Source organism: Caretta caretta, chromosome 2, assembly GCF_965140235.1.
Source record: "Caretta caretta isolate rCarCar2 chromosome 2, rCarCar1.hap1, whole genome shotgun sequence".
Lineage (NCBI taxonomy): Eukaryota > Metazoa > Chordata > Testudines > Cheloniidae > Caretta > Caretta caretta.
In genome coordinates this window covers 22,457,911-22,483,848 of record NC_134207.1, presented here as the reverse complement: position 1 = coordinate 22,483,848, position 25,938 = coordinate 22,457,911, and the positions used below count along the sequence as shown (strand labels likewise).

General features: G+C 44.1%; 1 protein-coding gene across 1 annotated transcript in view; it reads left to right on the top strand.

Annotated features, from left to right (window-relative positions):
- Window positions 1-427: 427 nt before the first annotated feature.
- FER1L6 (fer-1 like family member 6) overlaps window positions 428-25,938 on the top strand; it is a 185,351-nt gene continuing 159,840 nt past the window's right edge. Inside the window, exons 1-2 of the mRNA XM_048837249.2 lie at window positions 428-626; window positions 11,630-11,702. Coding sequence (XP_048693206.2) covers window positions 428-626; window positions 11,630-11,702 — 272 coding nt within the window. The remainder of the gene's footprint in view (window positions 627-11,629; window positions 11,703-25,938) is intronic.

Here is a 25,938-nt window from a genome sequence, read left to right as displayed (position 1 = left end):
GAGGAAACCAATGATGGTGGCGGAGCCCGGGACAACAGTGACAATCAGGGAGTCAGTGATGGCAACAGAGCCCAGGATGGAAGCGACAAGGAAGGTGAATGAGCTGATGATGGTAGCGGTGAAGAGATCTGTTGATGGAGCTGACAGTAAAGCCAATGGGACCCAGGATGATGGTGACCAGGAGGCAGATGATGCGTGTGACTCTGGCATAGCCCAGGTCAGCAATGATGGTGACCAGGGATTCAATAGCAGTAACAGAGCCCAGGACAGAGGCGACGAGGGAGCAATGATGGTGGAGCCCAGGACAGTGATGAAGATGATGGCAGAGTGCTGGGTAGCACCAAAGAAGGTGATGGAGCTGGCAAGGGACCTGATAGCAATGGAGCTGATGACAGTGATGAGGTGAATGATGGAGGTAGGGATGACAATGAGGATGGTGATGGAGCTGAAGATGTTAATGGTGGAGCTGATGTCAGTGATGGAGGTGAGGATGTTGAAAAAGATGGCAACAGAGATGAGGACAATGCTCAAGTCAAGGAATATACTGGTGAGCAGGAGGACAAAAGCAAATATATCAGTGGAGCGGATTGTAATGGCAAAAATTGTGATGGAGCCAGGACACACAGGTCAGTGAGGCTTTATTTGAAAGTTGTAAAGTCTGAAGTGAGGGCCCAGGGAAAGTAGAGAAGATCAGGTACATGGGGCAGGTACATGGAGGAGAAACCAGTGAGAGAGGCGATGTAGGGGGAGAAATATAGGGCAAAACCAGAGAGAGGAAATGAGAGGGGGAGCCTGTATTTGTCACAGCAGGGAGTTGGGGGTGCGCTTTTCCCCTAGGGAGACATGTAACAAGGGATGTACTCGCACTGTGGGGGGTAGCTGGAGGTGGAAAGTGACCAGGATAACATGCTGAGTGATGAGAAAGGGACTGAGGTTGTGACCGGGGTCCCAGTGTGGGCCAGCCAAGGTCACTCAGGTTGAACTGCAAAGAATGGGGCAGATAATCCTCAAAACTGGTGGATACTTCCAATACTTAAATTTACCAAGCCAGCATAAAACAGATTCTTTATTACCTCACTGGTTGCCCAGAAGCCAACAACACAGTTCCCTTGAAGTAAGCCAGCCTCAAGCCACCATCCAGGTACCCAAGTCAAATATGATGATGATTTCTGAAAATCTTATTTCATCGTATAAAAGAAAAGCTTCTACCAATCTCAAAGGATCAGACACATTACCTTCCAGGTTAATGAATTATCCAGATCTTATCCAAATACACGCTTACCACCAATTATTATTAACTAAACTAAAATTTATTAGAAAAGAGAGTATGGTTAAAAGATCAATATACATACAGACATTAGTTCAGTTCTTGAGGTTCAGATACATAGCAGAGATGGTGAGCTTTGTAGTTGCAAAGAGTTCTTTTAGAATTTAGTCCATAAGTTATAGTCCAGTGTCCAATATTGTATTCACGGAGTACCAGCATAACTGGGATTTCAATGTGATGATTCAGACTTTCCCTGATGAAGCTTAAGCAGATCTGGGATAACAAGGATTGGGACCCAAACATCTTTTACACAATTCAGGCCTTCTTTGAGAAGTTGGAGTCCCTCAGGGAACAATAGGTCCTCATTTCCTAAGCATCGTTGTTAATTATTCACACAGATGAACATAAGGCAATTCCCTGTTTTTTCACCATTCACAGATGATTTGCTATGCATTTCAAAGAGAGATGAATACAGCGACATCCTATGTTTATAGTTCATTTAAATGTTCATTTCTTTTGATTTCTGAATTAACAGAATACAGCATAGACAGGGAGTGTTGATTACATTGTTGACCACTACCCATATATATGTAAATACACAAAAACACAAACATTATCTCCCCATATGTCTTTGATGGTTGAATTTCAGTCATTCATCCTGCAGGATGCTTAACCTTTCTGGCCATGCGTCACAGAGGTAGTGGTAGTTTAGTTTGCGGGAGGGATGGGAGGTGTCCAAGTGTTGTGTGAACAGCCAGACCTTGTCCCAGTGATGGGAAGGTTAGTCCAGTGACAGTAGTCAGTGAACCACTTAGAGTCTGGTTTGGCAGAATCCAGATGGGATCTTAGTTCCTCCTGGATGTGATGGAGATGTTCAACCAGGTCAGATGCAGGGCCATAGGAAGTTGAGGGTTGGAATGGGTGGAATTGGGGGTGGACACCATAGCTGGCGAAAGAGGGGCTTTGGCAGGTGGACTTACGCTCAGCATCATTGTAGGTGAACTGTGCGAAGAGTAGGAGTTGAACCCAGTCATGCAGTTCTGCCTGCTTGAATGTGTCTCCCATGTAAACTGAGCAAGGTATGACCAAAGACAGAGAGACATTTGCAGGTCAGGCAAACAAAGCCATCAGGAGAGCAAGTGGGGAAAAAAGTGATCATTTAACAATCTCAATGGGGGATGGAGACAGCACCCCCAGGAAGCCTTCCTGCCTCTTAAAGCAGGGTTGATGAAATTTTAGAGAGATACTTTCCAAAGGCTTATTGGACTATAAAGAGAGGGGCAGAGAACCCCTAAGTTATCCTTCATCTGAGGAGATGAGGAAAATCAGTGTCTTGAACTCTGTGGGGATCCTGACTAAGAGCTAGTTAGCTATTGCTGGAAAAGGAAGATGGATGAGGAGCAAAGACTGTAGCTTGATAAGTTAGGTCTTAGCCATTAGAAAGTTTACTTTTGTTTGTTTATAACCGTTTGTCTTTTATCTCTTATACTTGAACCCACTTAAAACCTCTTTTTTGATTGAATAAGCTTCTTTTACTTATTATCTAAACCATCCCAGTGCTTTGGTTGAATTGAAGTGATAGTTATCTCCAGTCAAGATGATAAGCTGCTCTTTCTGTCTCTCTAAAGAGGCAGAGAACTTAATATCTTTCTTGAATGTTCAGCAATAGTGGTTGTGAATTGAATAAAGACTTCACTGAGGCACTTGGTGCTGAAGTTCACTGTTACCTGCTGGCAAGGTTTGGACTGGTGGAGTCCTGAGGACTATACTGGCAAGGCAGAAAAGCTAGTTTGTCAAGGAGTTGTCATAGTTTAGGTGCAGCAAAGCTCAAACTTGCTGAGGCTGAGAGGGGTAACAGTGTCTTGCAGCTCTGGGTATCCCCAGCAGCCTGTCACATCCATGAAACTTGAAAACATGATAGGAGAAGAGATCGGCTGTCACTTCTGTGGTGGGGATCTTGTGGCAGGGCACGTAGTGGGACATCTTGGCTAGGAGGTCTATGAGTACAAATATGATGGTATGGTTCTGGGAGTCAGGGAGCTCCACAACAAAATCCATTGATATGGATTCCAGGGTCAGGAAGAAGTAAGTAGGTGTACAAAGGTGCCCAGGGGCTTATTGTGGGGGAGCTTTATATGGCAACGTACCTTGCACAAGTTGTGCGATCTTGTGGAGGCATGCAATCTGGGCCACCAGAAATGCTGCACAGTTTTATGGTCCAAAATAGCCAGTTAAATATAAATCATGGCACAGTCAGAGAATTGCAAGGCAGGGTGTACCTTCAGGGGCATAAATGCATTCCTTGAACAGAAGTATCCCATTTCTAACAGAGATGCCTGGGTTCGGCTCACCACTGGGCAATATCTGTTTAGTTGCAAATTGGTCTCTTGGCAGAGAGGATTTTACAAGGGCTAACAGGTCCATTTTCACTAGCACACTGGTGAAATGGCAAGGGTTCTGATGGTCCTTCCTTGCCATCAAGGCACTCACCCTTGTGGGAGAGTGCATCGGGCTTGCCGTTGCAGCCTCCGGGCTGATAATGTAGTGTGAACTCAAAATGGGGTAAAAACAGGACCAGTGGACCTGGCGTTGGTTGAGGAACTTCAGGTGTAGCAGGTGTTCTAAGTTTTTATGGTCTGGGAATACCGGGATGGGGAAATGTGCACCCTTCAAGTGGTGACACCACTTCTCAAAGGCAGTCTTAATGGCTAGCAGCTATTTGTCATAGATTTCATAGTTATGTGGGAGTTAGCTTTCTGGAGTAGAATGTTCACAGGTGGAGAATGCACGGTGACCCCTGTGTTTGTGATAGCACGGCTCTGATGGCATAATTAGAAGTATCTGCCTTGACAACTAAGGTCTTGGATGGGTCTGGCTGTTTCAATATAGATGCGGAGTCAAAGTTCTTCTTTAGTTGCTTGTTGGGCTTCTGACATCTAGATAAAGGTAGAATTCTTACAGTGAAGTTGTGTAATTGAGGCCACTACTCAGGAGAAGTTCATGAAGAATCTTTGATAGAAATTCACAAATCCCAGGAAGCACTGGATGTTGCAGGTGGTCTTCAGTGAGGCACAGTCCACAATACTGGTAGATACTTTCTGTGGATCCATACTGATCTCATAGAGTGAGATGACATAACCCAGGAAATCAATGGTGGTGTGGTCACACTTGCATTTTTCCAGTTTGGTGTATAGGTCATTTTTCCTAAGGTATTCCAGCACTTGTTGGACGTCATGGCTGTGCAGAGTCTGGCTTTCCAAGAAGATGAGGATGTCATCTAAGCAATGAACTGGTCTAGGATATCTTTGAAGATATCATTCACAAAATGTTAGAATGTGGCCAGGGCGTTGGAGAGGCCGAAGGGTGTAAACAGGTACTCATAGTGGCCATACCTGGTCAGAAGGCTGCCTTCCGCTTCTCGGCCCTTTCAGATGTGGACCAAGCTGTATGCATTGTGCAGGTGGGGCTCAGTGAAGACCTTTGCTGTGCTGACTTGTTCTAGAAGCTCGTTGATCAATGGGAGAGGATATTTGTTCATGGTGATACTATTCAAGGCCGGATAATCAACTCAGAGGTGCCGTTTTCCTTTTTTTAATCCTCAGGATGGGGGTTCCAGCAGGGGATTTGGTGGGCTGGATGAAGTTTGTAGTCAGATTCTCATCCAGGTAATTTTGTAGGACCTTGATCTCAGGTGCTGATAAAGGGTAAATATGCCTAACGGGCTCTTTGCCCCTGGCTGGAGATCTGTAGGCTTGTTGTAGGGTCAGTGTTGGGGTAGGACATTGGCATTCTTTTTATCAACACATCTGCGAGGTCGCTATACTTGGCCAGAATTAAGGAACCAGTATATCTCAACACTGATGTAGTACCGAGCACCAAAGATGCTTTCCTGGGTGCCATTCTATCTCCCCCCACTGGATCTTCCTAAGCACCTCTGCTGTCAGAACCGGAAGTTGAATCATACCTCCCATGCTGCCCAGGAAATCATTGGGTTGTGGAAGGAGAGGCAGGGGAAGTCTAATATAACCAAAAAGTACAGCAAAAGGATCAGGTAAAATTTCTTAATATCCTGGTGTTCCCAAATCTCAACCTGGAGAGGTGCTGTCTTGTAGAAAACAGACCAAGGGGACAACATAGTCTCCATCTGCTCTGGGACAAGCTTCCTCTGGTGGGCAAGTGTTTGGCTCAGGCAAAGGCCAAATCCATAAAGTTTCTGGATGTCTTGGAATCAATCAGTGTGAGTGGAGTATAGCTTACTTCACGTGTGACTGAGACCCAGAGCTGGAGAGGGATCTGCAAGTGTGGTTGGTGGGGGCACGTGTGGGCAGCAGAGAGGGATCTGTTTGGGGAACTTGCTCTCTGGATTATGTCCAGCTGTGATCCCTCTACTGGGGCTGGATGGGGTGGTTGCTATCAAACTGCTCCGACAAGGGGATTTTTGGATGGCACTGGCTACAGCTACTGCATGTGTTTAGGGATCGCCCATGGAAGCCACAAGGTATCCATCTGCAGCAGTTCTGCCAGGTTGCACATCGCTTGTAATATTATTAGTTTATCCATAGATTCTATATGACCCAAGGGCAATAGACTAAGAAGGAAGCCACTGGTGAAGTGATCAGCCTTGCTCTGACTGAATTATATTTTCAGAGTTCAGGATTGTCTGAATGACACACTCTTTATGGCTTTGCTTCTCTTGTGGGTTGCCTGTTGTACTGTATTCTTTGGCACTGATCATTGCGGCTAGAAATCTGCTTGAATTGTCTGTGCATTCTTAATCATTTTGATTTATCATAGCTCCTTCCCATCTGGGCAGGCCTCCATTGCCCTTTTACTTGGCATACATTGATAAATCAACACAGAAAATTATCACTAGCTTGATAACTTTATAAGCAGTTTCTTTCTTTAGATAAGAAATCTAATAATGCTACACTCTTGCTCTTTGCTGGAGAGAGACATCTTTTGCATTCTTCCCGGATAGCTGCTTGTAGGACTTCTTGGAATTTATCGATCAAAGGGACTGAATGGACAGTTTTGTTTGGGAAGTTGAAGCTGGCTTTTTCCCATGGTTATACGAAAATGGTGATGTTTCAGTGGGAAGGTATTTTGTTTCCATCTTGAGTGTTCAGAGGAGGTATATCCCAGATCCATTATTAAACCAGATGCCATGATCCAAAATTAAAGCACTATCTATGTTTGCTTCCAGGCTAGCATGCACCAGCAACCAATTTGTCCTGGGTTATAATGAGTGAAGCGCTGCAAAATATAAATAATTATAGTCCTTCTGGATAAGATAGTCCACAGATGTCTTTTGGGTTGAGTTTATGCATTAAAATTGAAAGGTATTCCCACCTAAATTTTGAACTTGGCCCTGAATGGTTAGGCTTATCTCTTAGATTTATGGGTCACTTCAGTCACTTTTTAGATTAGGCAGGAGTACTCCTCAAAGATTCTCCTCCTTAATCCCTAGCAGCATGTACCCAGGAATTACCAGACAATGAAGGAGTGTCTACAAGTAAGGAAAGATAAAAAATTAGCCTCTACGTGATCAATATTTGTTTTATTTTAAAAACCCTACTTTAGTTTCTTCACTTCTTGAGCCTAATAAATGGTATTTTGTAAAATATGAAACTTCTATGTTAGCTGGAACCAATTGAACCTAAAGGACATATCAAAGAAGGCTGTATCTCTTCTCTTATAAACTCTTTCCATTTCAGATCTGTAAATGAATTACCTCTCTGTTGCTGGTATTTCTCTAAAGACCTTAACTTCTCGGTTCACAAGAACTCGACTTGACTCTCGACTTGTCACTCAGGTTTCTTTACTGGCATTCTCTTAGCTATGTCTACACTGTGTACCTTACAGCGGCACAGTCTGTAGCGGTGATTGGCCAAGTCTTCCCCCACAAGTATTAGGCTATGTGTACACTAGCACTTACTGTGGTATAACTTATGTTGCTCAGGAGTGTGAAAAAGCCACCCCACAAGCGACATAAGTTACACCAACCTAAGCACTGGTGTCAAGGTCCCTTACCAGCTCTGAACTCTAGGATACAGATGTGGGGGGGACCTGCATGAAGGACCTCCTAAGCTTATTCTTACCAGCTTAGGTTAAAAACTTTGTCAAGGTACAAACTTTGCCTTGTCCTTGAACCTTATGCTGCCACCACCAAGTGTGTTAAACAAAGAACAGGGAAAGAGCCCACTTGGAGACGTCTTCCCCCCCCCAAAACATCCCCCCCAAGCCCTACACTCCCTTTCCTGGGGAAGGCTCGATAAAAATCCTCACCAATTTGCATAGGTGAACACAGACCCAAACCCTTGGATCTTAAGAACAATGAAAAAAACAATCAGGTTCTTAAAGGAAGAATTTTAATTAAAGAAAAAGTAAAAGAATCACCTCTGTAAAATCAGGATGGTAAATACCTTACAGGGTAATCAGATTCAAAACATAGAGAATCCCTCTAGGCAAAACCTTAAGTTACAAAAAGACACAAAAACAGGAATATACATTCCATTCAGCACAGCTATTTTACCAGCCATTTAAACAAAACAGAAATCTAATGCATATCTAGCTAGATTACTTACTAAGTTTTAAGACTCCCTTCCTTTTCTGTTCCTGGCAAAAGCATCACCCAGACTGACAGACCCTTTGTTTTCCTCCCCGCCTCCAGCTTTGAAAGTAACTTGTCTCCTAATTGGTCATTTTGGTCAGGTGCCAGCGAGGTTATCTTAGCTTCTTAACCCTTTACAGGTGAAAGGGTTTTACCTCTGGCCAGGAGGGATTTTATAGTTCTGTATACAGAAAGGTGGTTACCCTTCCCTTTATATTTATGACAACTGGTGTGCACAGCGCTATGTTGGTGGGAGAGTGTCTACTGCTGGCATCGCTACCGTGCTTGTGAGGCAGGAGTAGTTAAGTTGAGGGAGGGATAGCTCAGTGGTTTGAGCATTGGCCTGCTAAATCCAGGGTTGTGAGTTCAATCCTTGAGGGGGCCATTTAGGGATCTGGGGCAAAAATTGGGGATTGGTCTGGCTTTGAGCAGGGGGTTGGACTAGATGATCTCCTGAGGTCCCTTCCAACCCTGATATTTTTTTATTCTATTATGAGAGAGCTCTCTCCTGTCAGCTCAGAGCGGTTACATAAGAGGGCTTACAGTGGCATATCTGCATTGCTGCAAGAGTTGTCTACTGGCTTGCGAATGAGACCTGATAGCAAATAACATGTGGCTGCTCTGACTAGCCTATAAATAGGCAGTTTGATAATTATGTACCTTGGTTGTGGGCTATGCTTTCAAAAGGACTCCTGCTTTTCTGTATGATGTATTCATGGTAACACATTGTCAGGTTATGGCTAATGTTGGGGGGGTGGAGGGAGAGATACACATCTTGAAATATGTCTCGTTAGACCTCAAGAAAAAAGATATGGACTCAGTAAGACAGATTTTTAAAATTATTTTGAGTATATTTCCATTTGCTTGCACTAAAATATCCACACCAGCTTGTCTATAAATATTTGGAGTGTCAGTTTAGAAAGAGCTGAATAAATAAATAAATAATGGTGTATTTCTAAAAATATGGATATGATAAAAATACATAATTTTGGCATCACCGATCAGTGTGTGTGCTGAACACTGGGGAAATGTTTGATGTATACAATAATGTGTTGCTGTCCATAATACATTTCTGCTTGCTGAAGATCAGAAATGCATGAGCCAAAGGGAGTCTCTTAGCATCGAGAAGTCACATACAGAATATTGCTCCTTAGAGCTATTTTGTGGTGAAATAGCAATTACATAAAAGGACTTTTTAATAAAAGTGGAATAGCTACATGTTTTAACAAAAGTTGCATTTACCTTTCATTTTGCTGTATTTTTCATAGTACATGCAACACACTTTGTCTCTTACAGGGCTGCCTTTACTGTGCTATACACAAACGGATGTAGCTTAAAAGAATCTCAAACTGCACTTGTACATATTGGAAATTCTATAATCTGGGATTGCTGCAAAAGATATGTATTATATTTAACCAGCCAACCAGGAAGCAAAAAGGACTGATAACTACATTAGAATTATGGTGATTCTTTATACAATATACATCTTGTTAAACATATGCATTTGTTATTGTGCTTTTCAGAGCTACAAAGCACTTTGTGACAGCTGCAGTCTATATCCTTTCCTTTGTGCAGGAAAAAAAAAACCCCACATCTTTGTGAAAGCTATCAAAGTATTAACATTAGAGTTTACAGATTTAAAAAAAGCTCTAGTCATTGTTTTAATCTCCTAAAGCCTTTCAACTACAGTGCTGTGTTTGTGCTACTAAAATGAAGGTGCTGCAAGCATTGCCTTTAAAAGCCTAATTTCTCAGGGTTTGTCTACATGGGGAAATTGACCAGCATTGCTACAGAGGAATAATTCTGGAATAGTGTGTCCACAAGGGGGAGTTATGCCCACATATCTTTATGGAATACTTATTCCACTGTAGCTCTGCCAGTCAATTTCCCCATGTAAACAAGCCCTTATGGATTCTTACAGTATCTCATCAGTTTAAAATTTGCTTTGGGCTAAAATGTTGGCCCGCAGAGTCCAAACAAAGGAATGTCATTTTAATAGCAAACTTTTTAAAATAGCGGATCAGATTTCATTGACATTTAGGGTGCAAGAAAACTTCAAATACTTTAAGATGGGTTTGGCTGCACTCGAATTACTCAAAAATGTGCTTGTATTTAAAGCTATAAATATGGCAAGAAACCAGGGCCTGGTCTTGCAAGCTTCTGGCTGGCTTGGTAAGGGTTACTCACCCAAGAGAAAAGGAGTACTTGTGGCACCTTAGAGACTCACCAATTTATTTGAGCATGAGCTTTCGTGAGCTACAGCTCACTTCATCGGATGCATACCGTGGAAACTGCAGCAGACTTTATATACACACAGAGATCATAAAACAATACCTCCTCCCACCCCACTGTCCAGCTGGTTATAGCTTATCTAAAGTGATCATCAAGTTGGGCCATTTCCAGCACAAATCCAGGTTTTCTCACCCTCCACCCCCCCCACACACAAACTCACTCTCCTGCTGGTAATAGAGTTTGTGTGTGGGGGGGTGGAGGGTGAGAAAACCTGGATTTGTGCTGGAAATGGCCCAACTTGATGATCACTTTAGATAAGCTATTACCAGCAGGACAGTGGGGTGGGAGGAGGTATTGTTTTATGATCTCTGTGTGTATATAAAGTCTGCTGCAGTTTCCACGGTATGCATCCGATGAAGTGAGCTGTAGCTCACGAAAGCTCATGCTCAAATAAATTGGTTAGTCTCTAAGGTGCCACAAGTACTCCTTTTCTTTTTGCGAATACAGACTAACACGGCTGTTACTCTGTCACCCAAGAGAGCGTTTATGAGATTGGGATTCTAGACCCAGAGTCTCAAAGGTATTTAGGTGAAGTTCTATTTCCTACTTTTAAGCTTTCAATGGCAGCTTGCTGCTCACATATGGGATGAATGAATGACTTGCTATACAGGAGCTGTTTTATGAGTGCTATAATAGAAGAATAGCCCAGAAGATTTAGGCCTGGTGATTTGTCTGTATTTGGGTGCTGCACTCACTTTTCTCAGTGTAAAACTCTCCTTCATATCTTGTTCTACGGTTACTAGGCAGCCACATTTTATTTAGTCTGAACACAGTAATTTATTTTCAAAATGCTTTTGAGAACTGAAATGTAATTCTTAAATTTGCATAACCAGATGAGAAGGCAATGATTTGGATATCATGGGCTACAAATTCACCTTTTCATCTTGTTGCACATCTCTTTCAGGTGTGTTCTGTCTGCTGTGCTTTTGTCAGCTTTTGCTTGGAATGAATATATGCAATAGAAGATAAGAGAAATAACAGGGCTGCATTATCTGGTGATCATAGTTCTCTAAAGATTTCACACTCACATTATTCGTATGTTGCAAGCCAGTTAGTAATCCCACTCTAGGAAAAACATAAAAAAGAATGGAAATATAAACTGCATAGTAACATAACACTAGTGACTGTTAAAGAAATCCATGCCTGTCCTAGGGTTTCCAACAGTTACATATTACAAGGGATGTCCCTTATTTAAGTGGAAAATTGCCTGTCCCATACTAAATCAGTACGGGATACCTTTTATCCTGTATTTCAACAGCAGGGGGCCGGTACTCACAGGTGCATCTTTCCACTCCCCTCCTGATCCTGGCCCTTCAGTGCTGTGCAGGGAAAGCAGACTGGGCAGCGATCAAGGGCCAGGATTGGGAGGGGAGTGGAAAGATACACCCATGAGTACTGGCCCCCTGCTGACTTCGGTCCTTGAGTGCAGCCCCATGTGCTTTCCCTACTCTGTCTGGCAGGGCAAGTGGATGGGGCTGTGTGCCCTGGAGTTGCACAGAATGGCCAGGGTCAGAAAGGGGCTCTGCCTGGCAGGTGAGTCAGTACTCCTGGGGTGTACCCTCCCCACTTGCAGTCTCTGCCAATGTCCGTAGCAGGGTGCACAGCACTGCAGCAGGCAAAGACCAGCAACTGCAGCCTCCAACTCAGCTCCCGGCACCTGAGCAGAACATGAACAGGAGTTGCAGTGGTTGCTGGCCTAGCATCTGAGGCCCTGGGATCTCCGCAGCATCCAGAACTGGGGAGAGAGAAACCCTAGGAAGCATGGGGGTGGGAGGAAAGGGACTTGCCCTCAGAGGTTCAAGTCAAGAATGGGGACAGCTGAGGTCTGTCCCGGACTTTTTAAATAGAACGTTGGCAACCCTCGCCTGTACTAAAGTCTAATTTGTTCTGTTCAGTTTTTTTGTTCACTTCAAGGAGTGTAGATAAGAGGGATTTTCCACTGTGACAGAGTCCATCTATTTCAAAGCAAAACTTGTAATTTAATTGAAAAAAAAAAAAACAGAAAATTGTTTAGGCACTTTTAACAACAGAAAGGGAAGATTAGGCTTGTCCTAATGGCTTGGTGTTCATAGAATCATAGAATATCAGGATTGGAAGGGATCTCAGGAGGTCATCTAGTCCAACCCCTGCTCAAAGGTCAAGCCTGACCTTAAAAACTTCTAAGGAAGGAGATTCCACCACCTCCCTAGGTAACGCATTCCAGTGTTTCACGACCCTCCCAGTGAAAAAGTTTTTCCTAATATCCAATATCTTCCTGTTTACACAGATATGGTTTATTATTATGGTTATACATAAATTCAGACTGGAGAGTAACCACATTTATTTTCTCAAGCTCACCAAAAAAACAAAGCAAGATAGCGAGGTGAAGAAAGAGGGTGAGGCCTGGAGCCAAGCCTGAATGACACAGGGCAGAGACATGTTTCTGCTAGCTGTTAGAAAGCCAGTGCTCAGTACCAGCACAGCAGTATTGCCCAGTGTGAATGCTCTCTGGACGAGTGGCAGATGGAATAACCAGCTCCAGCCGGCTGCCAGCTCTCAAACTCCTATGGAAATTTTTTCGGCCTCCTTTTACTTTTTAACTGCATCCTTCTATGGGCCAGCAGAGTCTCTATGGGCCACCAGAGGCCTAACTATAGGGGAGGGATGTGGGTGAAGAGGGGTTTCCCTCCAGTTTTCAGGTAGATGGGGACAAGAGTGTATTTTCCCTCTTTGCTTTGAGTCTGTGGGAGAGGGGAGAGAAGGGGAGGGCAAGGGAGGTCAATCCTAGCCCCCAAAATGCTGCTACGGTGCAGTAGTAGCTGCAGAGCTCTCAGCCCTCACTCCTGTGGGACAGTGGTGAGTAGCAGAAAGAACTCCCTGCATCAACTGACAGGCACAGGAGCACCAGGAGGGGCCAGAGGGAAGAGTCCAGCCTCCCTTCTTGCTAGCTGCATACACAAGAAGGGGGAGGAAGAGCCAATGTGGAAGGGGGGCAGAAAGTACAGGTGCCAACCTGCTTCCTGACAGGGAGGAGGAAGTTACTGCTCTGGGAGGGGGGCAGGCATCCCTATATGAGAGACTGGACTCAAAGAGGGGGAGACCAAGAGAATGGATGGGGGATAGTGTGTGAGGGGACACAGATCATGGTGGGTGAAGGAGGTAACTCTGTGGGTGACAGGGGTACAACAGTGCTGAAAGGAACAGAGAGGGACCCAGGCAGTGATAGGACAGGGTACTGGTGCATATGCAACATGCAGAACACTGCGGGGATGGAGAGCTGGGGGACGCAGGGTGCTGTATGTGTAGGCACAAGTGAGGGGGAGAGGAAGGACGATCCAGTGATTAGGATGCTAGCCTGCAATTTGGGAGACCTAGGTTTAATTCCCTGCTCTGCCCAAGATGTCCTATGTGACCTTCGGCAAGTCACTTAGTTTCCTTTCAGTTCCCTGTCTGTACAATGGAAGAAAAACACTGCCTTACCTCACAGGGGTGTTGTGAGGGTAAATACATTAAAGACACTAGAGTCATTGGGCTCATATAACTACTTAATGGAGCTAGAGACACATACTTAGGGTATGTCTACACCCAAAATGTAGTCATGTGTTAACACAATTGTAAATTCTAGTGTAGACAGGACACTAATGCTTGTTGCTAGAATAGAAATGGGCTCTTCAGTCCAGCAGACAATGGCATAACAAGATCCAATAGCTGGAAGTTAAAGCTCAACAAATTCACCCTAGAAATAAGGTGCAATTTTTTAACAGTGAGGGTAATTGACCATCAATACAATTGACCAAGGGCTGTGGTGGATTCCCCATCACTGGCAATTTTTAACGCAAGATCAGATGTTTTCCTAAAAGATACGCTTCAGTTCAAACAGAAATTTATTCAAATAAGTTCCATGGCCTGTGTTACACAGGAGGTCAGATTAGATGATCACTGTGGTCTCTTCTGCCTTTATAATCTATTAATTGTATAGAGTCTGTGCTAGAATTTACAGTTGTGATGGGTAACTTGTTAAATCTCAGCTAACAATTCCAGTGGAGATGCACAGACATGCTTTTGCGGTAGAAATGTAAGATTTGATGCTAGTGGGGAGCTTTCAGATGAGAGGCACTGACTTAATTTGCAGAACGAGTTCTTTTGTGTCAAAAGTGTTCCCTGGTGGGCCACTGTCCTTCCAGGAGAGAAGGTTTGGCACTGTGCTGACTCTCCATACCAGTTGGGCCATGCAATGTTTAATAACCAATCATAATTAACCAGCATGGCATTGAGCTTGGAGGCAGACTAACAAGGCAGCAAAATATGTAGCAAGTAGATTTGGTGAGATTTAAGGCTATCAGCATGGTCATAACAAGGACTCGAAAGTCTAAATCATACTCTGGATAATTACTGGACTATCCTGGCATGCTAACACTTAGTGTTGTCTCTGTGTGATCACCTGGCTGTATTTATTTGGAGCAGTGACTTTCTCTTGATTAAAGAGCAGGTCTCTGCTGAAAATTAGAGGGTGGAAAATTGGGGGGTGAATTCTGGCAAACGGTTTCCCTGATTAGAGAAATCTTCTCTGTTGTTAATTTGCTCTAGCCATAATAGGGCAAGATAATTTATCAGAACACATTTTCCTTCAGTAATGTCTGCATTACACATGGATTTACATTAGCTAGATGTATCCAGCAATCTATTGCTCTTTCAAGTGAAAGGCTGAGACATACAGCTGTGTAGAGATGTAGAAGTTCATATTTTCTAAGTATGTTGAATGCAAGATTGCGGTAAATGCCCTCAGTCCTACATGATAAGTATGATAGCAAACACACCAAGGACAATCCACTATTAGGCAACCCATAGAGAACTGAAAGATTTTAATGTATCTGCTTAAGTTTTAATTGCTTTATTTTCCTATAGGTCTGCCTACAACAAATGGAGGGAAGCTCTGAAACCCATTTAGATGCTCACCAAATTGTACAGAGAAAACAGGGTCTCACCACCAGAATCCATTACTTTTTTCCCAGATTGCACAAAATAAAAGAGGGAAATCTCTGGGTCCATGCTACTCTACAACAGGCTAACTATCAGGAGACTCTCGTGGATGGATTGGACTGGTACATTCAGACACAATGCTGACTTCAGCGCGAAGAAGTTTATTTTCAGTGTTTTCATTTTTCCGATTAGTATAGCTCCATTTTTATTTATTTCTTTATCAGAGAAGGTGTATTTTTCAGTAGAAAGAGTTCTAGAGTGTAATCCAATTTCAGTGGTCACTGGTTATTTCAACCTGGATCAAATCTCATTTTCCAAAAGCCATTTCCTGTTGGTGCTGATGTTGTACTCTTATTGCCATCACAGGGATTTCATTTTAAAGGGTAGATTAGAAATCATTTCTTTGTTTTCAAATGTAGGAAAGAATTGCACCCCTTCCCCTGAGTGTCAGATGGCTCCAAGGGAAAGATACTGCAGTTTAAGAATGCATTTTATCCCAGTGCCAGGAAAGGTGTAGAATTTTGTCCTGTCACATACCTGATTTAGGGGTAGAAATGTCACTGTTTTATTGATACAGATGTTGCAATCATTCCAGTATGATGATCAGAATGGCAATTACCCAGAATGATCCCTACCATATTGTGTTTATATAGAATCATAGAACTGGAAGGGACCTCGAGAGGTCATCTAGTCCAGTCCCCTGCACTCATGGTAGGACCGATTGTCTATGATGTTACTTATGTAAAAACACAGGATGTATAATCTCAGGCTCTGGGTTCTCTTATTATTTTATCAGAGTTTCTGTCAGCCAGTCAGTTAGATGGATAGGTGACTCTTTGTGCCTGACAAAGGTACAGATGAGGCTGGAAGGTGGTGCCTGGATGTGATGTTGAGTTAAGTTTAGGCTGGGGCTGAGGCTGAGTCGCGGGGGGTGGGGATGGGGGGGGGGTTCAGATTCAGATTAACTGGTAACAACATCTTCCAACTGTTGCTGTTATATTTTAGCCACAAATGTCAGAAAATCTCAAACGGTCATTGGCTCTCCTGTGATTTCCATCATCTTGGGCTTGTGTGTCTTTGGAATGGTGCTCGCTGTGTGTGTGTGTGTGTGTGTGTGTGTGTGTGTGTGTGTGTGTGTGTGTGTGTGTGTGTAAAAAAAAACTATTCTGCCAGGTGGTGTTAGCAGCAAAAAGGCTCAGGTTCAAATATCCAGGGGTTCCTCTTTAAATTAACAAACACACTGGCTTGAACCCCCACCCAGAAACCTGGGAAAATTAAATGCCTTCCCTGAGCGCCCTTATTGGGCGATACTTCCCCCTTTGCCAGCACTGAGTCTGCACAAAACAGGAAAAACCTATACTCAGGGGAAAAGGAACCAGGATTAATTTAAGAACACACAACAAATCAAACACATGTTTATATGAATAATAAGTAAACACCTACCTCCACTGTATCTTTGGCAGTAGTCCTTTGCCTCAGTTTCCTCAGTGTTTCTGTCACACACCACTTCCCTCCCTTCCCCTAGTGTGTGGCTAGTGAAGTCCATGAGTGCTCAGGCAAGTCCATCTCCAGCCCCCGGAGGAAGTGCTGCCTGGCCTTTGTGAAGAGAAGCCTTGCCACCTATCTAGTTGTGCTGCTGTCTCTTGCTGCGCTGTAAACTCCAGCAGCAATGCCAAGCCCAACTTCTCAGGCATTACCCATAGCCCAGCCATAGTGATTACAGCTGTACTGATACTGTGTAGGGGCTCCTTGCCCGCTCCTCTGCAAAGCCGGATCCAGGTCCTTCTCAGAGTTAACTCAGTTCTGTCATTATAATGTGGTCGGGGTTCAGTGGTATATAGGACCCCTGAGTAGAGGGATTCACTCCTCAACACAAGGTAGGAGGCCTTTTCCCCTCTCTCTGTCTTGCTAGACTGAGGATTTGGTTATGGCAACTCCTCATTCAGGGCATATTCAATATAGATACTTTGCTCTTGTGTCATATAATAACTTTTCATTACTCCTTGTTTCAAGACTGAAAGCCAGTGGCTGATCCAGGACTTTGCTCATCTAAGCATTAATTAGCTCCCCCAGAGAAGGCCTGTTGGAAGAGTGGAGTACTTGATTACCTGATCAGACTAGTAGGGGGCTGATGAGCTAAGGAGCTACCTATCCCGTTAGCTGAGAGGGTAGCTAAAAAGCACTGGAAGGAGATACAAGGGGGGAAGGCTAGCAGAGCCCAGAGGAAGAAAGATCTCAGGATGGTGAGATATTTCTTTCTCTCTCCCTGCAGAAAGGGCTGAGGACTAGGGGAAACTGTAGACAGATTTGCTGCATGGGATCATGGAGGTGCAAACAAACAGAAGGCATCCACAGCTGTTCATATGGGATCGTAGGACAGGAGGGGAGCCTGCCCTGTTACACCCCTACACCCAAAACTGATTATTATTAATTGTGTGTATTGTTGTAGCTCCTAAAAGCTCTAGTAATGGACCAGGAACCCATTGTAGTCAGCACTATGCAAACAAAATAAAAAGACAGCCCCTGCTCCAAAGTGTGTACAATCTAATATTTAGCACAATGACCAAAGTGGTCACGATGGAACGATGGGTAACAAAAATACAAATGAGGTCCAGCTCATTTAATCTTTCCCTCCAGTTCACCATTAAATGGCAGCAGAGAGCTCCTTCCCTAGAGTTCCAGACCTGACACTGGCTTGCATATGTATGCTCTGTTGGGTTGTAATGGCTTTCAATATCTAATCAAGATCATTACGTAAGAACAGGCTATAGTAGGGCACAGTGCATGGGGTTGGCCTTGGCCAGAATGCTGGAATAGGGAGTAATCTGGGATAACAGTGGACAGCAACTCCGAAATGAGTTTGCAATGAGACATAGCTGGGAAAAAAGACATGCAATTCTGGGCTGCATTTGCAGAGGCATCTTGTCATAGAGCAAAGAGAGCATTATCTCTGCATCGCTCTGGTGTGACCATACCTGGAGGATTGCATTCATTTTGGGGCATGTCTATACTGAAATATATTGACGGAGCAGTGGGGTCCAAATATGAGCCAGGGGCTTGAGGGACTGATTGGCGAGGGAAGGTTAACAGAGCTAAATAGGTACAAATTGGCTAAGAAATTACTACGGGAGGGCAAAAGAGCTGATAAATATTTAAAGGGTGGACAGCAAACCCCAAGGGGACAGAGGAATTATTTAGCAAAATAAAAGGGGGTGTAACTAGAATCAGTGGGAAGAAATTGAGAGTGGGAAAATTCAGGCTGAATACTGGGAAAACTTGCTGGCAGTGAATTCTATTAATTTGTGGAATAATCTTCCTAGGAAAGCAGGTTCAAAATTAGATTGGACAAAACACTGTACTGGACTATATACTACAGGAAAAATTCTGTACATGCAGGAGATTGAATGGATGATTTAATGTTGTCTCTTCCACCCCTAGCTTCTGTGCTTTCACAACATGTGTATACCCCTGTTGGAGGCAACTGTCTTGTTTCCTGAAGACTTCTGGTATTTGGCCCTAAAGCTACTCACTGTCTTTAATCAAGCTGAACCTTTACAAATACAGTAGTTTTCCAATTTTTTTCTGGTCTATTTAAATAAACTTACTGCAGTGTTCACTGATGTGTGTAATTTTCCTGATGGTTTTCACTGAGATCCTCTCTAATTTAATAACATTATCATAATCTTGTTTCTAGCCTTGAGGGATTTCTCCTGAACTGGGCAAGTTTAAGATTAGTGGGTTTAAAGTAGGGTACCAAATGCCCCTATTTTATAGGGACAGTCCTGATTTTTGCGTCTTTTTCTTACATAGGCTCCTATTATCCTCCAGCCCCCTGTCCCGATTTTTCACATTTGCTGTCTGGTCACTCTCTAGTTTAAAGTGTCTTCAAACTCTGTCCTATTGGCTTGATCACCCTGGGACATTTATTGTTTGGTGTTGATCTCTGATCAGTATGAACAACTCTGAACTTTTTAATCATTATTTGGCCCTTTGAATGTACCTCTGTCAATTGCTGATGTCTAGTAACAACAAATTAGGTTTTTATTTTAGGTAAATGTTTGCAATCTATTAATAGTTTAATATTTCTTAGAGTTTATTCACTGTCACTAATTTCACATACTTAAGTCTTTTCCGTTCATGTTTCTTGGCTGTCTACAGTCTATTTCTCTCTACAGAATTCCTGGCCCTATTGACGTCAAAGGGAGTTTTGTCTTTGGAAACTAATAACCTTGCAGCTTTCTGGAGCTGCAAACTTGTCAATGCTGAAGGGAGTTGGCCTTTTATTTTTCAATTAAAATGACCTGTGCTTAGCTGAACTCTTAAATCTTGTCTATCTACCATTAGCCCAGGATTGGATGGGCATATGAAGACTGATTTACTTCTCTCCCCTAGTGGTGGTCCGTCCCGATCAAGGTTAATGAGTATTAGTGGGGTAGAGTGTGGAAGTTTACATTTCTGCTGGGAAACAGGAAATACTCCAAGAGGCCTCAGCGCAGCAGGGTATCTTAGATAAAAGGGGCTCTAGTTAGGTGGCAGGAGGCTTCTAAGGAGAGCCTGAGCAGCAGGACTCAATCCAGCACAAATTAAAAAAACCCAACAATGTTTGGGCTGAGTGGCTGAGCAAAAACAGAAGCGTGGCCTCTTAAAAGGTGACTGACCAGCAGTGATCACCAGGCACAGTCTTTACAGACAGGCACTGAATTTTTTCCTTGTTTTGCGATCTTACAAACAAGTGTTAAATATTCAGCTAAACCTTTGCAGCTCACCTTAAAATAGGAGATAGGATACACAATCATCTAGAAAGTATTACTCTGACATCACCCAGCTGTGTTCCATACTTTCGTCATTTTTAGAGTCCACTACTACTCCCTCTGCCGTGGGCTCTCAATCGAGGCCAACCAGAAACACCAGCTTGTTCAACGTGCACCAGAACATGTCCTGACATAGGCGCTGACTCTGTGCGTGCCCCAGCCCTGGAGCACCCATGGAAAAAAATTAGCGGGTGCTTAGCACCCACCTGCAGCCAGCTCCTCTCTGTTCCCCCCAGTACCCACCCCTCGCCCACCAGCAGCCCCACTGATCAACTTCTCCCCCTCCCTCCCAGCGCTTCCTACCCACTGCGGATCAGCAGTTCCAGGCACGCAGGAGGCGCTGGGAGGGAGGGGGAGGAACAGGGACAGGGTGCCCCCAGGGGACGGGGCAGAAAGAGGTGGGGTAGGGGTGGGAAGAGGCATAGTGGGAGTGCAGCCTTAGGGGAAGGGGTGGAGTGGGCGTGGGGCTGGGGTGGAGCGAGGGCGGGAAGAGGCGGGTTGGAGTGGGGGCTTGGGACAAGGGGTGGAGTGGGGGAGGGATCTGGGGCAGGGGGTGGGGGGGCGAGCACCGTGCAGGTAGAGAGGAAGTTGGTGCCTATGCGTCCTGATTAATGCGAGCTGGCAACACATCATCACAGGAGTGAGGAGAAAAATCACACCAGGGCTCTCATCTGATACAGGCCAGGGGCCTGTATCAGAGTCCTGATCTTAGTTTCTAAAGGCCTTAATGATCTGGGGTCAGATTATCTGAGAGACCGCCTCATGATCTGCAACCATGCCCAAAGAAAAGCTCAGACTGTGATCTTGTCTGGCTAGCTTCAGAGATGCAAATGGCAAAGCCAGCCTTCCAGGAAAGGAACTGTGCTGATTACATTCAAAAGAAAAGACAAGTAACCAATCTTCAGCCAGCCAAGAAGGAAGCTTACTCTAGTATTAAGTCTTTTTACTTTGCCCATCACCTTCAGATCTGAGTGCAAAATACAAGGGTGATTGGCACTCAGTACACATGCATGAGTGATCGGTATAATCGAGAATCATAGTGTGGCCCCCTCAGACTAGACTGAATCACTTCATCCTAAGACAACTATAAGGGAGATATTAAAAAGGGACCACATGCCTATCTTTCCAGATACAGAACAAGGCAAAGGGAAATGTAAGGCAATATAATACTCTTCAGCTGAGTGAAGACTAGTGCTATCATGTGAGCTGAGACAAGGGTGAGGATAATTGGATTTCAGGCTTCTTGCATTTACTGATCTCGTGAGGGTTCCAGTGTTTTCTTCCAGAAACTTGCTAGTTCCTCAAAACCTGTTTTATTTAAGTCTGAGAGAGAGAGGGTGAAGACGTGAGAATCGTGCTGTCTGATGATTTAAAAAGGGATCCCTGGGACAAAATCCTGCATCTGGTGTGAAGCTGGAGTAACTGCGACGACTTCACTGGAGTTACTCTGCTTTCACCCCAGGGTAGTAGAATTTTGTCCAGGCTCTCTACAGAAGTACGAGTGGTTTGAGATAAAGAACTGATCAGGAAAAGCTAGCCCTGGCAGCACTCCACAATGGGCACACACTCTGTGCTGTGGGTTGTGGAGGATAGTAAAGTACCACCCCCACTTTCCCCTTCTCCCCCCAAAAGCGGGAGGGGGGGAGGGTGTAGAGGGGAGGAAGCATAACAGCTCCCTTGTATTCTCCCTCATCCTTTCCAGCTAGCGCAGAAGGGAGAGGGGCTCTGCAGAGCCCGAGGGCAGTGTTGGGGCAGAGCTGGGGAGGATGCTGCAGCTCCTTAGACCTAGTCAGGTTTCCAGGCAGAAACCTGCTGGGAACACAGAGTAACTCCTGCAAACTGCCTCTTGGGGTAGGGATTTCTGAGCAGCCACTGGTGAGGGGCTGCCAGGCAGCCTAGATCATGGTGGCGTCACCCTGTCAATGGGAAGGGATGGGAGCCCAGGGAGCAGTGCAGGGGAATTGAATCTGCATAGATGCCCAGTCCCATCAGGTGTCCTCTGATCCATGCAGATCTCAGACCATTGATAGGTTCAGAGTAGCCTGCTGCAAGGGGAAAGCCCACCTCGGGTAGGATATAGACTCCAGGCTGCAGATGTGTTCCCAGCCAAGTTGGAAACAAGGCCACAGAGAAGAGATGCAGAAAGACAAACTTGATTCACCCCCCACTGGTAACAGAAGTGCAAATAGCACCTATTGCTCCACAGGGAATCCTGTGGCCTGAGGGTAAGAGAGGAATTCACTCCAGGGGAGGCAGGGCTGTACCTTGGGGATTCTGTCAGTTGAGGGCAGCCTTAAACTGAATCAATGTGTCCTCCACTATCATGCGCCATTAGTTACCGCCTCCCATTCTGAGAGCTGCGCTGGCAGCCTGGTGGTCTTGCAGGAGAACTGAAGTGGCAAGTACCTTATGCTGCTTTAATTCCCCACCATGGGGGTAACCTTACACTATTGGTGGCCCTATGACCTGAGTAACTCTGGCAGAAGCTAGCATTACCCAAGCCTAAATTTAACCCACGGTCCTTAAGGTGGGATAAATCCACTGGGAGCTCTAAAAACAAGAGGGCTAAGATAAATTATAATAAAAAAACCTAGCCCTTATATAGTGCTTTTCATTCCTAGATATCAAGGTGCTTTACAAAGGAGGTGAGTATCAATATCCCCATTTTACAGATGGGGAAACTGAGACACAGGGAGGGAAGTGAGTTGCTCAATGTGCCTTTGCAAAGCTGTGGCAGAATCCAAGCCTCCGGAGTCCTAGTGCATTGCACGATCCACTAGGCCACGCTGCCTCCCCCGTGGTTCAATAAATTAATTAATCTGGACAACTGTGCTAGAGGAGTTGCAAGTTACAGTTGAAAAAGAGCCAAGGAGGAAACTTAACTTTCAGAATTCTAACAAGTGTTCACCTTTGGGAGAAGGCAAATCGCTTTTCATGCAAATTACTTCTGAAGAGTAGTTAATCAGGAAATAGTACAGCAATGAGGATGTTTATCCTCTGACAAAACAAAATATTACATGCGCACTTACATTTTGCTTTTACCACCCAACAGCTGCTGCAATGCACACGTGCTGCTGGATATATGGCCTACTACACTGCCCTAACTTTCTACTGCTGTCAAGATAATGATGCTGCACGACAACGTAGCAGCTCTAGGGCTGGATCTGCAGCTAGTATTTATTACTGTTGTAACTATTACATTTTGTCTGCTTTTCGTAACTTCAGAAAATATTTTTTAAAAACAAGATTTCTTACCTTCCCTGAGACTTTCTAACAATAGACTCGTTCAGTTATCCAGTGATGTGCAGAGGAATCCATGTGCTGCAATCGAAGGTATAACTGCTACACATTTGTCCTTCAGCTCCAGGAACACAGCCTCACCCACTTGCGCTAAAGGAGCCTTTCTACAGCTGCCAGTAATAGTATGTCTCTTGACCTCCTTGTTGACCAGCCCCTAGACTGCCACCTCTCTGACTCACTCATACACTCACAGCCCGCACACAATGGGTATTTAATAATGTGTGTAATCACAATACTTGGGACCAGATACAATCTGAAAAAAATAAACTCCATCAACCCCACAACACCATGCACAAGATCATGACGTTCCTGGGAAAAAACAACGATTTGTCAGTCTGGTGTGGACAGCTGAGAGAGTGTTTTAAACTGACATCCACCTTTTCATGTCATTGCAGAAAGTGCCCTGATTTAACGTTGAAAGACAAAAGACCTGGACCCCCCCAAACCCTTTTCACCTGGGTTAAATCCAGAAAACTCACCACAGCTCTTGTAAGTTTGAAGCCCCCACCCTGCCCCACAACCTGTTCCACAAACTGAGTCACTGAAAATAGCAGCACCCGGGGGATGATAACCCCAACCCTCTGTGTGCTAAATTCTTCCCATTTGTCTTCACTCCAAAAATAAATTCACCTCATCCACTGCATTGAGCCCCCACATGTACAGTTTTAAAGCATACTCCAGAAGTCTCTATAGTTCTAAGGGGGGCGTTAGTGACTGCTCTTAGGTCGATTGCTAGTGCCAGGCAGGATAACTCCTTCCAAAAGGGAGCTCCAGGTACGGGTGTTCTTCACAGTGGTGGCCTTGGTGCTCCTTCCTCCTCCTAACGGATGAGCTGTTGAACCAGGAGTGACGGTGACGTTTCTTTGGGATATTATCATGGGATACTGCAGTGCTTTCTATATGAGAACGTATTGTTATCCCGCAGTGACTCTAGGACTGATGCATGTGGCTTCTTAAATTGGTTAGTCTCTAAGGTGCCACAAGTACTCCTTTTCTTTTTGTGAAACTCTACAGATGCAACTGCTTCAGAATCTAGTCTTTAAACATCTCTAACCAGCTGCTAAGAGTGCCTATGATATTTGTTTCCTCACCATGTACAGTATAATTTTGGGTTCACGCATCTCAATTCTTTGCATTTGCAGCAGCTGGTACATAAATAACACCCTTTCTGTTCTAAGTTTCTTTTGTTGTAGATGAGATTTCTGCTTTGAATGTAAGCTGCTGGTGAATGTAATGGAAGTGAAGCCCAGAGAAACTGGATCACTGTTTTACCACTGTTTCAATGGGAAAAACCAGAAGGTTCAGGTTCTCTTGCCATTTCCAATATGCTGTTCTCAGCTGCTCCTTTAACAGGCATAGGTTTGTGATTGTCTTGTTCTTTAAAACATAAATCCATTGCATTTGTTATACCGCTGCAAAACCGGCGTGCTGCTTTGCTTGTATGAAAAGAATCCTGTTGGGTGATTCACAGAAGAAATATTCCATGTTAAGTGTCCTTGTTAAATGTTTCATAAAATATATTCTATATGTGGAAGGATGGGGCTTCCAAGGGATTTTGAAATTTCCTCTGCAGACTTTGCCGGGGCAGCTGTGTGTTTGCAGAGAGAGCTCTATTTACTGGTAGACAATTTGTACATACAGCGGCCCATACTTTTATGCACCAACATTACGGGCACATTTTAAGAGGCTCTTTGAAAATGTGTCCTGCGCCCAATGAAATCAACAGGAGTTTTCCCACTTAATTCCTTGGGAGCATAATTTGGCACCAAAGTGTGTAAAATACACGTGGCATTTCATGAATTAGTATTTCCAAATATACTGATTTTCTTCACATGTACAACTAGCTTCTTACTTTAAATATATCCATATAGAGTGTGGGGAGAAGGGGGTCCAGCTATGTCAAACTTTGGGGAGTTTGAATCCAAACTTTGTCGGTCTCCTCTATCGCTGTCTGCAAATGATTTGATAAGCAGCCCCCTGGATCAGAAACTCCATTTCTCTGAAGGCGGGGGGGGCGGGATGGGGAAGGGAAGGCCATGTATGAGTTTCACAGCTAAGGAGAGAGAGCTTCCCAGAATGGTGAAGTGGTGCTTTTTTTCAGCTGGCTGGCAGGCAATGTTCCAGTTTGAATGGTTATTTTAATGCTCTTGGGGTTTTGTTGTAGTACCAATGATATATTAGAGTGCTTAGAAAAGCAGACAGGTGTTTCTTTTTTTAAATGACTATTTAAATAAAAATGCAGCTCCAGGGCATGTCTAGTGCAGTATAGATAAAATTTGCCAAACCAATAAAAACACTTTGGAAGAACAGTTCAATTTACTTTTAACTCAAAAACTGACACATAAGATCAACTAGCTTTTTATTTTTGCACGTTTGCCATTCCCAGATGCCCATTTTTAGGTGGCTTTCAAACACCCAAATGCAGTGTGTTTTTGTTGTTTAACAGAACACCCTCCTCATGACACGTGGCTTCTGTGCTTCACTAAACTACAGTAATATTGTGAGGGAGTGAACTGATTTTGCATTGATTCTGGCCGAGCGTTGATGTGTTTAAATAATTAAATTCACATCTCCATTGTGTCTTGTGCTCACTTAAAATGGACTGTGCAGACATTGTATATATTTCATTGTGTGCGGTATAACTGATAGGAACAGATACAGCTTTTTGTGCTCCTCTCTGTTTAATAAGGGCTGTAATT